The following is a 13600-nucleotide window of genomic DNA, read 5'->3' on the forward strand; positions in this document are numbered from 1 at the left end:
ATAAACTGAAATAAATTTAAAAAAAAAACACTAATCCTAATAAAATTTATTTATTCTTACTATAAGCAATAAATTAATTGTTATATATTCATTACTATTCATGAAAATCAAATGGAAAAATTTTTAACTCAATTTTTGAAAATTTTCTGGAAGATTTAACAAATTTTAATATATATATAATTAAAGTTTTTGTAGTGTATTACAATATTACAAAAAAACAATCAGCCGTCAAAGCAAAAAAAAATTATTTACATACATTTAATACCTAAGTGATATTTAAATAATAAAAATGATTAAAATACAAATTGTTAAATTTAACAAATTAGCATCAAAGCGTTTTTTATAACATTGGTATATATACTTATCCCCAACTATGTCGCGAACCTAGTGTACTGGGTTTTGTTTTTTTATGTAAGACTATTATTTTAAGCCAATTATAAGTTATTCACTTCACAAAAAAACACTAAATAAAAGTAAATTGTTTGAACGATTTTATTAGTTCACATAAGTTATAGATTAGTAAATATTATTTCAGTTATCATTGAAAATATGAATTTATAAGCAATGAACTTAATGTAATACGAAACACTTAAGGTATTGATATTATTCAATTATTTGAATAATTAACGGCTATAATAAGCGGATAAAACTCGATTTCTAGTGTCAACAACTAAACGTTAAAATTCAATTCGTCGAGTTTTTGAATAATATTAATGTTTTATATTGATAAAATTATATTTCATATTTAACCGCCTTCCGGTAGCGTTCATCAATAACCTCACAAAATATCTATGACCATATGTTAAAACGATTGACGAACGCCGGTTCATAGAAAAATCATCAATAGGTAATGAATACTCATATCCGCCATTTACAGGAACTATAATCATAACTATTAAAACAGCCGGACGTTTAATGTTGTCATTTAATAATATGGGTATAAAATTTCACATAATTTTCTACTCCAAGAGGACCTTTGCGAAACCAAACTTATTAGCAATTTTGATTGGTTATTAACGACCAAAGCTTGCTGTGGTCACCAATCATCGTGCGCGTAACGTTTATCGCGGCAACTGTAGCGGATGGTCAACAGTCGCACCAACACACTCGATTAGTAGACGGGCGGCAGCGACGACGACGGCGCTCACCACCGGGGACGCACGATTAAAAGGGCATACTTGTACACACACAGATACAGGCATTTCTCTCTGCGTGCGAGAAACACACGGTGTATACGTATACTTTTTTTTTTTACATGTAACTACAACATTTTTCTGCGTCTCTCTCCGCCTTGCCTCACTATCATTTGACTTTTTTCTCTCTTTAACAATTTGTACATCTCACTCACTCGCAAATCACTCTGTTTTTCTCGAGCAGTTCTACATTGCAATGTTTCGTCCCGTGCTGCGTTTAAACGTCTCGCGCACCATCCCGTTCAACGATCTCCAACAAACCGGCCGATTGTGATACACGAAAATCATGGAATGATAGAGCAAAACGTTGTACCGGACCTCCACCGACATGGACAACACTACACAGGTACACTAACAATAATTAACATTCATCATCGGCCACCTGGCCAACGACTAGGTCAACGTTTGAAATATGACCCATAGCAGTCTTTTGTATTAGTCTTTAGAAATACTTAGATCATTACACGTGGTGTAAATATTAAGCATAATGTCCAGGCCCTTACGACAAATTTTATGAAATCCCCTTGTGTTTAGATCACATTTTTATAATTCATTAGAGTTACATTGTTACCTTCTCCTTAAAACTGTTAAGATAAAGTTAAAAACTTTTAGAAATTTCTTGTAACATATGGATAACACGTTTTAAAGTACAGTATCATTAGATGTTTGTTCATACATGAGGCCTTAGGAGTTATTCAGCTACTTAATCCAGTACTTTTTGAGGTTATGTATCCGGTGCATATTTGGTAAGGGCGATAGCTTGGATATGTTACAAACAAAAATTCCATAACTCCTAGAAGCAATTGTAAAGTTTCAAATGGAATTATTTAAATTAATTAAGTTGTTCGAGATAATTTTTTATAATAAAATTATTGAACCCTTTTAAAATACTATTATTGTCGAAAATACAATTATAAATTATACAAATTTTTTTAATCAATAATTTTAAGATAGTGATATGTCCAATAAAAAAATATTTATACCCCATTGATCTAAGTATATCTTTTTTTTAACCTTTCATTAAATGTTATCATTCAAGTTCATATTAACAATAAAACAGTTATTAAAAAATAGTTTCATATATTTCTTAATTTTTTTTTTTTATATCGTTAGTTAGATAATTTATTTTATGTTATGTTATTAGTATTTAAAATTGATATTTGTAATCAAATTTTTATAATTTATATTTTTTAATTTTTAGTGCATAAGAGAAATATTTTTTACTTCACCTGATTATTAATAGTTTTTGACTGTAACTTTAAACATTAAATTTGTTAGATACAAATATTTATTTTCCACATTTGAGTCAGCTAGTAATAAACTTATAATTAATTATAAGCGTTACAAAAGTGGTACAGTAAGTTATACTATTATTGATGAATCGTTTTGATACATCAAATTGTAATAGATTTTCAGACAGTCGATTTTACTTTTTTGTAATAAGTATAATCAGAATAATGAAAATTACAATTGTTAAATATTATATTAATAGACTATGAACCTATTTTAATAAATACTTGTAGAATAATTCTATAAGTAACTATTAAATATTATACATCTTTCATCATCTATTACAAATTAGCTATAACGAGATATTGAATATCAAGTCATATGACGCATCTTAGAATATCTTTATAAAAACTAATGAATGTGTAAAGGTTTGTTTACGAACAATGAACTAATAAACAAAATTTAGTGTATTGATTGATTACAACAAACTACTACTTCTTAAATTATTTAATTATTTGCATAATCCTGTTAAAGAATAGAGTTCATCATTTTTTTTTTATTAATTCTTTTAAAAAATGTTACATTGTGATGAATTTATCCAGTATCATTTGTTTACTAATTAATTAGGTTTTTCTTATTCACTTTCTATTAAATATTCTCTTCCTTAAAATTGTTTAAACTTCTCAAATTAAATTAAAAAAAAAAACAAGAGCCCTTCTGAATTTAACATTTTATTCTAAAATGATTTTTGAAAACAATCATTTTTTAATTTTTTTAAGGAAATTGGATTCTTTTAAAACATTTTTTGTACTTAATTCAAATTACTTGATCATTTGTTATAATTTTACACAGATATAAACTAGTTATACAATTTAGTTTTTACCCCATGAAAAAAGTTTCTGTCAAAATTACAATTTATAATAATTCTTTTAAGTACTTTATATAGTATTTATAAATGTTAAAAAAAAAAAAAATTATAAACAGGTTTTATGTATCATTTATTTTTATTTTTATTTTATTTTATTTTTCAATATTTCCACTTTGAAGTCAGCTATTTGTGATAATTATTTGCAAATGAGCGTTACAAATGTGGAAAATTAAATTATTTCAAATTAAAACTATTGTTTTGATAGTTTTAAACTGAAGAGATTTTTTTAACAGTCGATTTTCACGTTGGTGTGATTATCAGAATCGAAAAAATTATAGTTGCTCTATTAGTTAACAGTAATATTCACTATCATATATTTAATTTTATTATTTACCTAACAATTTTATTGCCATGGTTATTTTAAACTTGTATCAACCCTAGAAATTTAAAAATATTTTTATTTTGATAATTTATAAAAATAAGTTAATGTTTGGCTCTAAAATGCTACCTTATGTAATAAAAAATATATATTTATATTTTATTATAACTTTTAAAAAATAATAAATAATATTACGATTTTGTTTTAATTGACTATTTATGAAATTTTAATTATTGATTAATGTTTATTTTAGGAATTTGAGTTTCTTGACTTCACAGATATCAATGACATGGAACGTGGTCGGTTGCTACACATGCTCTATTCCGCACGTAACGAGTCATGGGTATCTGGACAAGATGGATTCAAACACCCTGACTTTCCTTGGACATTTAGAGGCAACCAACAACAACCAACTCCTCAACCTGATGTGAACGAAGTGGGAAACATTACACATATAGCTGACTGGAATACTGCAGCTGATGAATATGGTATGTTTTGTTTAACAACCCGTTTAATGTGTATGTTATTATTCAATTTTATTTATAGATAGTGGTCATCCAACAGTAAATGGTGACGGAGAACCAGAGAATCAAGTTATAATGAATGGTGGTAATTTTGTCCCTGGTCCTCCTCAGCAAGTTTACCAAATGGTACCAAACCCACCAGTTTACATGGGAAATGTACCTCCTCCTGTACATGGATATGTTCAGTCACCAATGTCTCCATATCAACAACCGATGTATCCAGGTCCAGAACCACCTATGGACCCTAATCACAGACGACCAAATTTATCAAGGAATGGAAAAGGTATTCCTCCACCAAATGTGAAACGAAATAATGATATGGGATATCGGCATCCAGAAAACATAGAAATGGCTAACTACCAAACACCACCTGCATATATTGCAGTTCCACCACCACATTATTACTATTCTCCTCAAAATAGTCCTTTGTATTTACCTCATCATGGACATCCTACTTATCCAATGTATCCCCATCCACATCCAGGTATGTATAATCCATATCCACAACCAGGTCCACCTATGTTTCACTCACCTCCAGCTGGTCAAGTACCTCAACAACCACTTCTAGTCGAATCATGCAAACCCAATATCAATCCAATACCACCTGTACATAGTATTTATCCTCAAGTACCAGAAAACATTGTTGGTGATTCACCTTTAGATTTAGAAATGTTATCTTCAATTCCTCAAAGTGAAGAAATTCACCAAAACTTAGAGCATGTTAAAATTGAAGATGCCCATGACACCAAATCAGTTGAACTTTTAAAAGAAAATCAACAAGTTGGTTTGGAAGAAATTTCTTCAAATGTAGAAAATATTGCATTAAATGAAATTCAAGAAAAAGTTAAAGAACATCCTGTAGTTAACAAAAGTAAAAAAAAAAAGGAAGTTCCAACTAATGGTTCATTAAATGTAGTCCAAGATAAAAAAAAAACAGAAAAAGAATTTACATCTATTCCAGCAGGAAAAATAAACCCAGAATCTAATAAAAGTCAAGATTCTTCCCAGCCACCTATTCCATCAGTTAAACTTGAAGTTGTGGAACCTGTAGCTACCAAGCCTGTTGCTAAAACTTGGGCAGGACTATTCTCTGGTTGCCCTAGTACTAGTGATAATAAAGTTTTTACACTGCATGGTAGCAGCCAACCAGTTTCTAGCACCAGTCAAACAGAAAACATAGTGATGCCAACTAGAAGTATTCCAGAGAGTACTGTAAGGTCAACAGTTTTTGTCACTAATAATAATCAGAAGCAACCTACTCAGCCTAAACCTAGACCTTCAAGTAGTAATTCTATATCAAGTATTGATGAAAATTCAACTTACATGCTAAGATTAGGTGGTAAGTTCTGTTAGATAAAATAATACTTAGATTAAATTATTTTTTACAAATATCATTTAAATTTTAGAATTTCTCTCTGGTTATAATTTGGATCACAAGACTGTTAATTTGCAACCACGTGGACTTATAAATCGTAACACTCGTTGTTATATAAATGCCACTTTACAAGCATTATTGACATGTCCTCCATTTTTCAATCTAATGAAAAGTGTACAATTCAAATTAAAGAATCGAAGTAATCGCGTTACGCAAAAGTCATCAACTCCAATCTTAGAAAGCATGTAAGTGTATAATTACTTGTTATTAAAAGATAATTAATAACTTGATTAATTTGATTTTATTGAAGTATTAATGTTTTTATAATAATAATATACCCATTAGATTAAATTTTTATGACTACAATCTTTTAATATCATTATGAACAACTGAATTACCTACAAAAATAAAGTAATATTAAGAATTTCTTTTTCTAATTTTTTGGATTACATATTGTAATTGGACTATTAATACATTTTATTAAAGAAATACTTTTAACTGCTTCAAAAATTGTATACTAGTTGCTTGTTTTTATGTCAGTACAACTATGAACAAGTTTTGAAGTTACTAAATTTTTTATATTTGGACTCTTTTAGTAATGTTTTAATTAGATAACTTCCTAATATATAATTAAGTTATGTATGTTATTATCAAAAAAATATATATTTTCAAAACTAGTTTTGTTTTGTAAGTATTCATATATTAGAATCATCTGATATACTTGATATTTGTACTAGTATAATGCAATGTTATATTAATAAAATTATCAATTTATAATGTTAAATCAGTTATTATTTAACCTATTTTAATTTAATTTATTTTTACAGAGTTCAGTTTGTTGGTGAATTCCAGCAGTTGGGTATCAAAAATGGGAGGACTACTCAACAACAGCGACAAGCATCTTCTGTCTCTACTCAAGATGTTCCTGATGTTGGCTCAGCTTTTGAACCAAGTTATGTGTATAAGATACTTCCTTCCTTTGAAGAAGGTCGTCAAGAAGATGCTGAGGAATTCATGAGTTATCTTCTTAATGGCATAAATGATGAGATGATTGAAGTAAAAGTTTTCTCTAATTTTATTAATATTACTACTACTATAATTTTTTTGTAATATACTTGAAATTTAACACATAATATTTTTTTTTAGTTGATAAAATTAAGCAAATCCAATGTTAGCAATGGTGAAGCACTTTCTGAAACTGAAGGCATTGATAATAATAATGAATGGAAGGTAATTGATCATAGTTTTATTGTTAAACACATATGTCGTATTACCACATTTTTTACCTTACAGGAAGTAAATGGTAAACACAAGATGGTAACAAGAAGAACAGTTCTTGAAAAAACACCATTATCTGAAATATTCCGTGGACAATTACGCACGCGAACTGTTAAAAATGGTGAAAGTGAACCAACAGAAAATATTGAACCTTTTTTCACTCTTAAACTTGATATTGAAGTAAATTTTAATGAATTATTATTTATTCTATTATTTAATTATATACATTTTTATTTATGTTTAGAAAGCTAAATCAGTACGGGAAGCATTAGACATGCTTGTTACAAAAGATACTCTTGAAGGCTTTACATGCCCCAAAACAAATCGTGAAGTTGATGCTTATCAACAAGTTACTATTGATGAGCTACCATATGTTTTACTACTGCACCTAAAATGCTTTGAATATAAACAACAGAAAATGACAAAAATAGTTAAAAATGTTGATTTTTCTGTAGACCTTAAAATAGAACCAAGTAGGCAATACATTTTTAGCAAATATAATAATAATAGTGATTCCATAATTTTTTTTTTCAAATCTGTTTTATTTATTGATTTGGTTAAAAATTGTTGGGTAAATTATTTAGACTCATAAGAGTAGTATTTAAAATAGTCTTTTTTTTTCAAATGCTTAGTGTTGAGTCAAACAAAACAAGATTGTAATATTTGATCAAATAACTTGTTACAACTTGGGTCGTTTTTAAATATTAATTTAACTTTTTTTGTTTTTTCAATCCAAAGATTGGTTTTTAACAAATGTTTTACAATAAATGGCTTCTCCATTTTTCTCTATCATTCGCCATAATCCCTGTAGGAAGTGACTCCTGCATCCTGCATTATTTGGCTAATGTACCTTGTCCTAAGTCTTCCCCTTGATCTTGTACCTTCTATCATTCCTTCAATTATTAAACTATGCAATTTATCTCCATGCTTCAACGTGTGTCCTATCATCTGCCATCTCTTTCTCTTTATAATATCAATCAGTGTTCGTTTTTCATCTATTGTCCTCAGGATGTTTTCATTTGATCTTTTATCAGTCCAGCTTATTCTCTGCATCTTTCTCCAACACCACATCTCCAGAGCTTCTAACATATCTTTTTCTTTCTTATTAATTGTTCAGGTTTCACTTCCGTATAATGCCACACTTCAGGCGTATATTTTTATGAGTCGTTTTTTCATTACTATGTTTATATTTGATGTTAGTATTTTTCTCTTTTTAAGGAATGTATTCTTTGCTTGACCTATCCTGCTCCTGATTTCCTTGGTTGATTTATCGTCATCTGTTATAATGCTGCCTAAGTATTTGAAATAGTCTACTTGGATAATTTCTTTATTTTCTAATATATATTTTTACATATGGTATGTCTTTCTTGCAGCATACTAGGGCCTTGGTCTTGGCTACATTTATTTTCAGACTATATTCTTTGAGCATAGTATTCTTTACATCTAACGCTGCTTGTAAGTCTTCCTCAGATGTTGCAAGAACGACTATATCATCAGCGAAGCAAATCATTGTTATTAGTACCCCTCCTATTTTCACTGCAATTCCTTTTTGTTTTAACCAAAGTTTTATGACGCTTATTGCTTTTTCAATAAATACATTAAAAAATGCAGGTAAAAGTGGGCACCCTTTTCTCACCCCATTTTGGATTATGGCAGTCACTGTTGTTGTATTAATGTTAAAAATGGTTTCTTGTTCTTCATAAATCTTATAGAGAATACGTCTGTCTTTAAAATCTATCTCTGTTTCTTCCAAAATTTTAAAGAGTTAATTAGTTAAAATTAATTTAACTAATAAGCAAAAATAAAATGTATTTAAATGATTTTTTGAGAACTATTTCTACACCTCAATATTATTTTAACCTGAATTTTAATTAATATTGTCCTTGAAATAAAGTCATATTTTCAATTTCTTAATTTACTGAAGTTTTATAATTCCTTTAAACAAGGAATGTGTTTGTTGATTATAACATTTTAATATTTTTTTATAGAGTTGATATCAAAGAATTCAAAGAATAGTTTGAAGACTCGACAATACAAACTTTTTGCTGGTAAGATATTTAATAATACTTAAATATATGTATTATAGTAGTTATATTTGTTACTAGATAATTACTCTTGTATTAAATAATGATTTTTCATTTTGATTATAAGTTTTAGTAATATCGATAAGCTACTAAATGTTTATTTATTTCTACATAAAATTTTTAATTAAAAATTCATTCTAAAATAATCTTATCCCATTTTATTTAACCTGAAATGTGTTAAACCTTATATTTTTTGTAATCTACTTGGTCCATGACCTCAAACTATATTGTATTTAATTTAGCTTGTAGGAAATATTGATCCTTGACTTATGTTCGTCAATTTTTTGTTTTAGTGAAACCCCATTTTATTTAAGCCGGCTCATTAAACTATTTGTTGTTTGTTTAGTGGGTGTGCAAAAGATGGGTATATAATATTCAGCTAGTGTGTATGGAATTTTTCTTAAATTGAATTGTTCTAAAGATAACGCTGAAATAATTTAAGTGTATTTAGTTATTAAATATTAAACCCCGTTTTATTTAAGCCGGCTCATTAAACTACTTGTTGTTTAGTGGGTGTGCAAAAGATGGGTATATAATCTTCAGCTAGTGTGTATGGAATTTTTCTTAAATTGAATTGTTCTAAAGATAACGCTGAAATAATTTAAGTGTATTTAGTTATTAAATATTAAACCCCGTTTTATTTAAGCCGGCTCATTAAACTACTTGTTGTTTAGTGGGTGTGCAAAAGATGGGTATATAATCTTCAGCTAGTGTGTATGGAATTTTTCTTAAATTGAATTGTTCTAAAGATAACGCTGAAATAATTTAAGTGTATTTAGTTATTAAATATTAAACCCCGTTTTATTTAAGCCGGCTCATTAAACTACTTGTTGTTTAGTGGGTGTGCAAAAGATGGGTATATAATCTTCAGCTAGTGTGTATGGAATTTTTCTTAAATTGAATTGTTCTAAAGATAACGCTGAAATAATTTAAGTGTATTTAGTTATTAAATATTAAACCCCGTTTTATTTAAGCCGGCTCATTAAACTACTTGTTGTTTAGTGGGTGTGCAAAAGATGGGTATATAATCTTCAGCTAGTGTGTATGGAATTTTTCTTAAATTGAATTGTTCTAAAGATAACGCTGAAATAATTTAAGTGTATTTAGTTATTAAATATTAAACCCCGTTTTATTTAAGCCGGCTCATTAAACTACTTGTTGTTTAGTGGGTGTGCAAAAGATGGGTATATAATCTTCAGCTAGTGTGTATGGAATTTTTCTTAAATTGAATTGTTCTAAAGATAACGCTGAAATAATTTAAGTGTATTTAGTTATTAAATATTTAACCCCGTTTTATTTAAGCCAGCTCATTAAACTATTTGTTGTTTGTTTAGTGGGTGTGCAAAAGATGGGTATATAATCTTCAGCTAGTGTGTATGGAATTTTTCTTAAATTGAATTATTCTAAAGATAATACCATTATGTTTATATTTTTTTTTTCTTGTGTCAAATATATGAATTCAAGTAATATATATTGTTTTAGTGGTTTATCATGATGGAAAAGAAGCAACAAAAGGTCACTATTTTGCTGATGTGTTCTATGTAGCGTTGGGTCGGTGGTTACGGTTTGATGATGCAACTGTTAGATTTGTGACTGATAAAGAAGTATATCAACCAAAACCTCCATGCATGCCATACTTGTTGTATTATAGAAGAAATGACACTATTGCTGCACTATCTGCATTTGACAATAAAAGCAGATAAATAGTTTTACATACACTTGTGGTATGTATTTTTGTACTCTGTGAAATATTGAATAATGAGAATATATTTTGTATAAGTTAATTTTGTTGTATTATTATTTTTTAGATATTAAAATGTCAAAATGCAAAAATACCTAGTGAGCCATTGGATCATTAGGTATTTATATTTTTTAGTTGGCCTCCCTAGACATTGGGTAGTATTTAATTTTTTCTGTATGTGGAAGCAAACGCAGGGTTATCTTAAACAACAAATATATTTTTATTTATTTATGAAATAAAATAGTAATTAATTATGAATGCTAATAATTGTCTATCATTGACAATTTTATATTTGTCTTCTTTTAAAAGTACTATCAAATTTATTTTAAGGATTTATATATTATAACATTGGCAACATGTTTAGGGGTGTGTTAACGATTAAGTAAAACAATTTGGTTTATTTTGTTAGTGCATGGCATTTGTAAAATATTTATAAATATAAATGATACGAGACTAAAATTATTAATTTTTATTAACTCATTTATTTGTTAATATAAATACATTTTTAATCAATATTTTTTCTTCTGTAAAGTATTAAATTATGTTTGTGTACATAAAAATTTAATTGTAAAGTATAGTATCTTAGAAATTATTGAGTCATGGTTGATTTTTATAATTAATAAATAAATGAATGTGTATAATAATGATACTGAAGTGAAACTGAAACAATGATATAAATGTTCATCAACCACTTATTAATTTATTAATCTATTTTTAAATAACTTCAATTTTTTATGTTATTGAGTATATATGCTTATTATAAGTATTTTTTTTCAAAACTAAAGTCTCAACCCAAATTTATTGTTTTATTTTCATTTTTCTATTATGTTTATACATATTTTTTATTGAATACCTAGATGTTTTGATTGCAACTATAGAAATATTTATAATTACCACCTACACATGTAAATGTCATTTATAATTTTTTAATCATTACAGTTATAAACATTATACATTATGTTTAATGGGTTATTATTTTTGTGTATTTTTTTTTGTGATTCTTGTATCATCTTAAATCCTTTTTACTATAATATTAGTAATACTTCTCTATTGATTATTTCTAATCAAATATTTAAAGTCAGTTATTCTTACGAAATTCATTAATAGTAATGTGAAGATTTGTTTATGTTGTAAAATTATTACTGATTTTTTATGAGTGTTAATGATATTTGTAACAATCAAAAATTGAATTAAGTTCAATTTTTCTCATTTTAGTCATGATACTCGGTTTCCTAACCTCGAACGATGGTCATCTATGCTAATACCTTCTGTCAAAATATCCAAGATCTGCCACTGTATCGAAATACAAACTATTCTTCAAATACATAGTGTCTCAGACCTAGAAACTTTGATAATTCAATCAAAAATATTAAAACTGAGTTACATAAAAAAAGTCAACAATAAATATAGCCGTTATTTATTTATTTAAGCGATATTTTCCAATCAAAATATTAGAAAATTATATGCAATTTAAATACAAATTTTAATGAGCTCTTCTGTTTATTTTATTTTTTTTTTTCACAAAAAAAATGTGCCAACAGTGTGAAGTTAAAGTTGAACCTTTCATATAGTCTTGAGAACACTACTGGAGTTTAATAGTCCTTAGTGAGTTTAACATTAATTGTATGCTAAGATAAGTTTTGATAACTTGTTCCAACCAACTTAACCGATGAATTATCGTGTAACGTAAATCTATGTTTATGATAAGTTATCTTAAAACTATGGTACAGCGTTGTTTCAGGTTAAAGTTAAAATTTTAGTACCAGGAGCTCATGAATATCGTTTGACTGAATTCATTGTTCCGTATCGCCTAACTAAATGATATTAGTATGCTTGTCTATGTTAGTGGCCACATAAAAGTCTAACTAGACACCATATAGTGTTCTATATGCAATACTCGCATATATAAAATCTTATACATTCCTGATATAAATTTTCTAATTTTTACCGATGTGAATAGTATCGATGCGGTAAAGTTGCGGGTCGTGGTGGCTCTTGTGGAGTCGTCCAGCTATATCGCAAGTTGGACACCTGAATTTATTAACAACCAGAAAAAGTTGCTGTGATTGGCCAATGGACACCGAATATGTGAACATATACACTAGTCATTATAGATTCTTGGTACTAGATTTTGATATTTGTTGTAAAATACTGATTTTGAGTTTTTTATTAATCATTGACTTATATTAATAAAGAAATGATATATATATCTTGTTTAATGTATTACAGTCGATATCCCCAAGATATTTTATGGTGAATTTGATTATTTTGTGTTATTCTATGTATTAATTTTGATATTTAAAGAATCGCAAAATAGTGTGGTTTTAAATATAATTCTGTAATAAAGCATTAAATATTTTTGATAAATCCTTTTAAAAGTTAGTTTCCTGAATTATTCTTCATTATTTATTTATCTAATTTATGTCTATGATAATAATTACACAAACTTGTTTCATGATAATAACTTATGAATTCTCGGAACAAAATTTTAATAAATTATAGTAAAACGTTGATTTTATAGAATTTTTTTCAATTCACTAATGGGTAAATTATTGTCAAAAATTTATTTGTTCTTAAACATTCAAGAACAGTTAATAAAATAAAACAAACAAAAAATTAAACTTTGTATAATTGCACTGATTATACACACCAGTAATAGGTTTTGAGAAAATTGCAGTGTCTCAAGTTTCTATAAGTTAATTATTATGGGTACACGAACTTTCAAGCTCCATTATATTGTATTTTCAATGTACACATACGTAAATTTGAATTGTTTGTAAAAATTTGCAATCAATTGTATGTTAGAATGTTATGAATTTTGCAATATTCAGTAAGAAGCATTACGAGACAACCAAGGGGCAGTGTATTCTTTAACAAATTGTTACCAATTAGTGACAATTCGTCGTTTATGCGACAAGAAATATTTAA

The 13600-nt window shown here is 27.5% G+C and overlaps 1 protein-coding gene across 1 annotated transcript; it reads left to right on the forward strand.

The window, feature by feature from the left end:
- Positions 1-1164: 1164 nt before the first annotated feature.
- LOC126897092 (ubiquitin carboxyl-terminal hydrolase 10) lies at positions 1165-11647 on the forward strand. Its single transcript, XM_050670526.1, has 11 exons — positions 1165-1539; positions 3924-4158; positions 4217-5533; positions 5601-5814; positions 6397-6625; positions 6716-6799; positions 6863-7027; positions 7092-7320; positions 8836-8895; positions 10414-10655; positions 10740-11647. Exons 1-10 carry the CDS (start codon positions 1522-1524, stop codon positions 10632-10634), a joined length of 2772 nt encoding a protein of 923 aa, XP_050526483.1. The 5' UTR covers positions 1165-1521; the 3' UTR covers positions 10635-10655; positions 10740-11647.
- Positions 11648-13600: the final 1953 nt, after the last annotated feature.

Source organism: Daktulosphaira vitifoliae, unplaced genomic scaffold (assembly GCF_025091365.1).
Source record: "Daktulosphaira vitifoliae isolate Bord-2020 unplaced genomic scaffold, ASM2509136v1 Scaffold_1, whole genome shotgun sequence".
In the NCBI taxonomy this organism is placed as follows: Eukaryota; Metazoa; Arthropoda; class Insecta; order Hemiptera; family Phylloxeridae; genus Daktulosphaira; species Daktulosphaira vitifoliae.

What these genes read in the sequence shown, in the direction of transcription:
- LOC126897092 (XM_050670526.1), top strand. An exon ending in TTACATGCTAAGATTAGGTG is followed by an intron (nt 5,534 to 5,600) that starts GTAAGTTCTGTT and finishes TTTAAATTTTAG; the next exon opens with AATTTCTCTCTGGTTATAAT. An exon ending in CTCTTAAACTTGATATTGAA is followed by an intron (nt 7,028 to 7,091) that starts GTAAATTTTAAT and finishes ATTTATGTTTAG; the next exon opens with AAAGCTAAATCAGTACGGGA.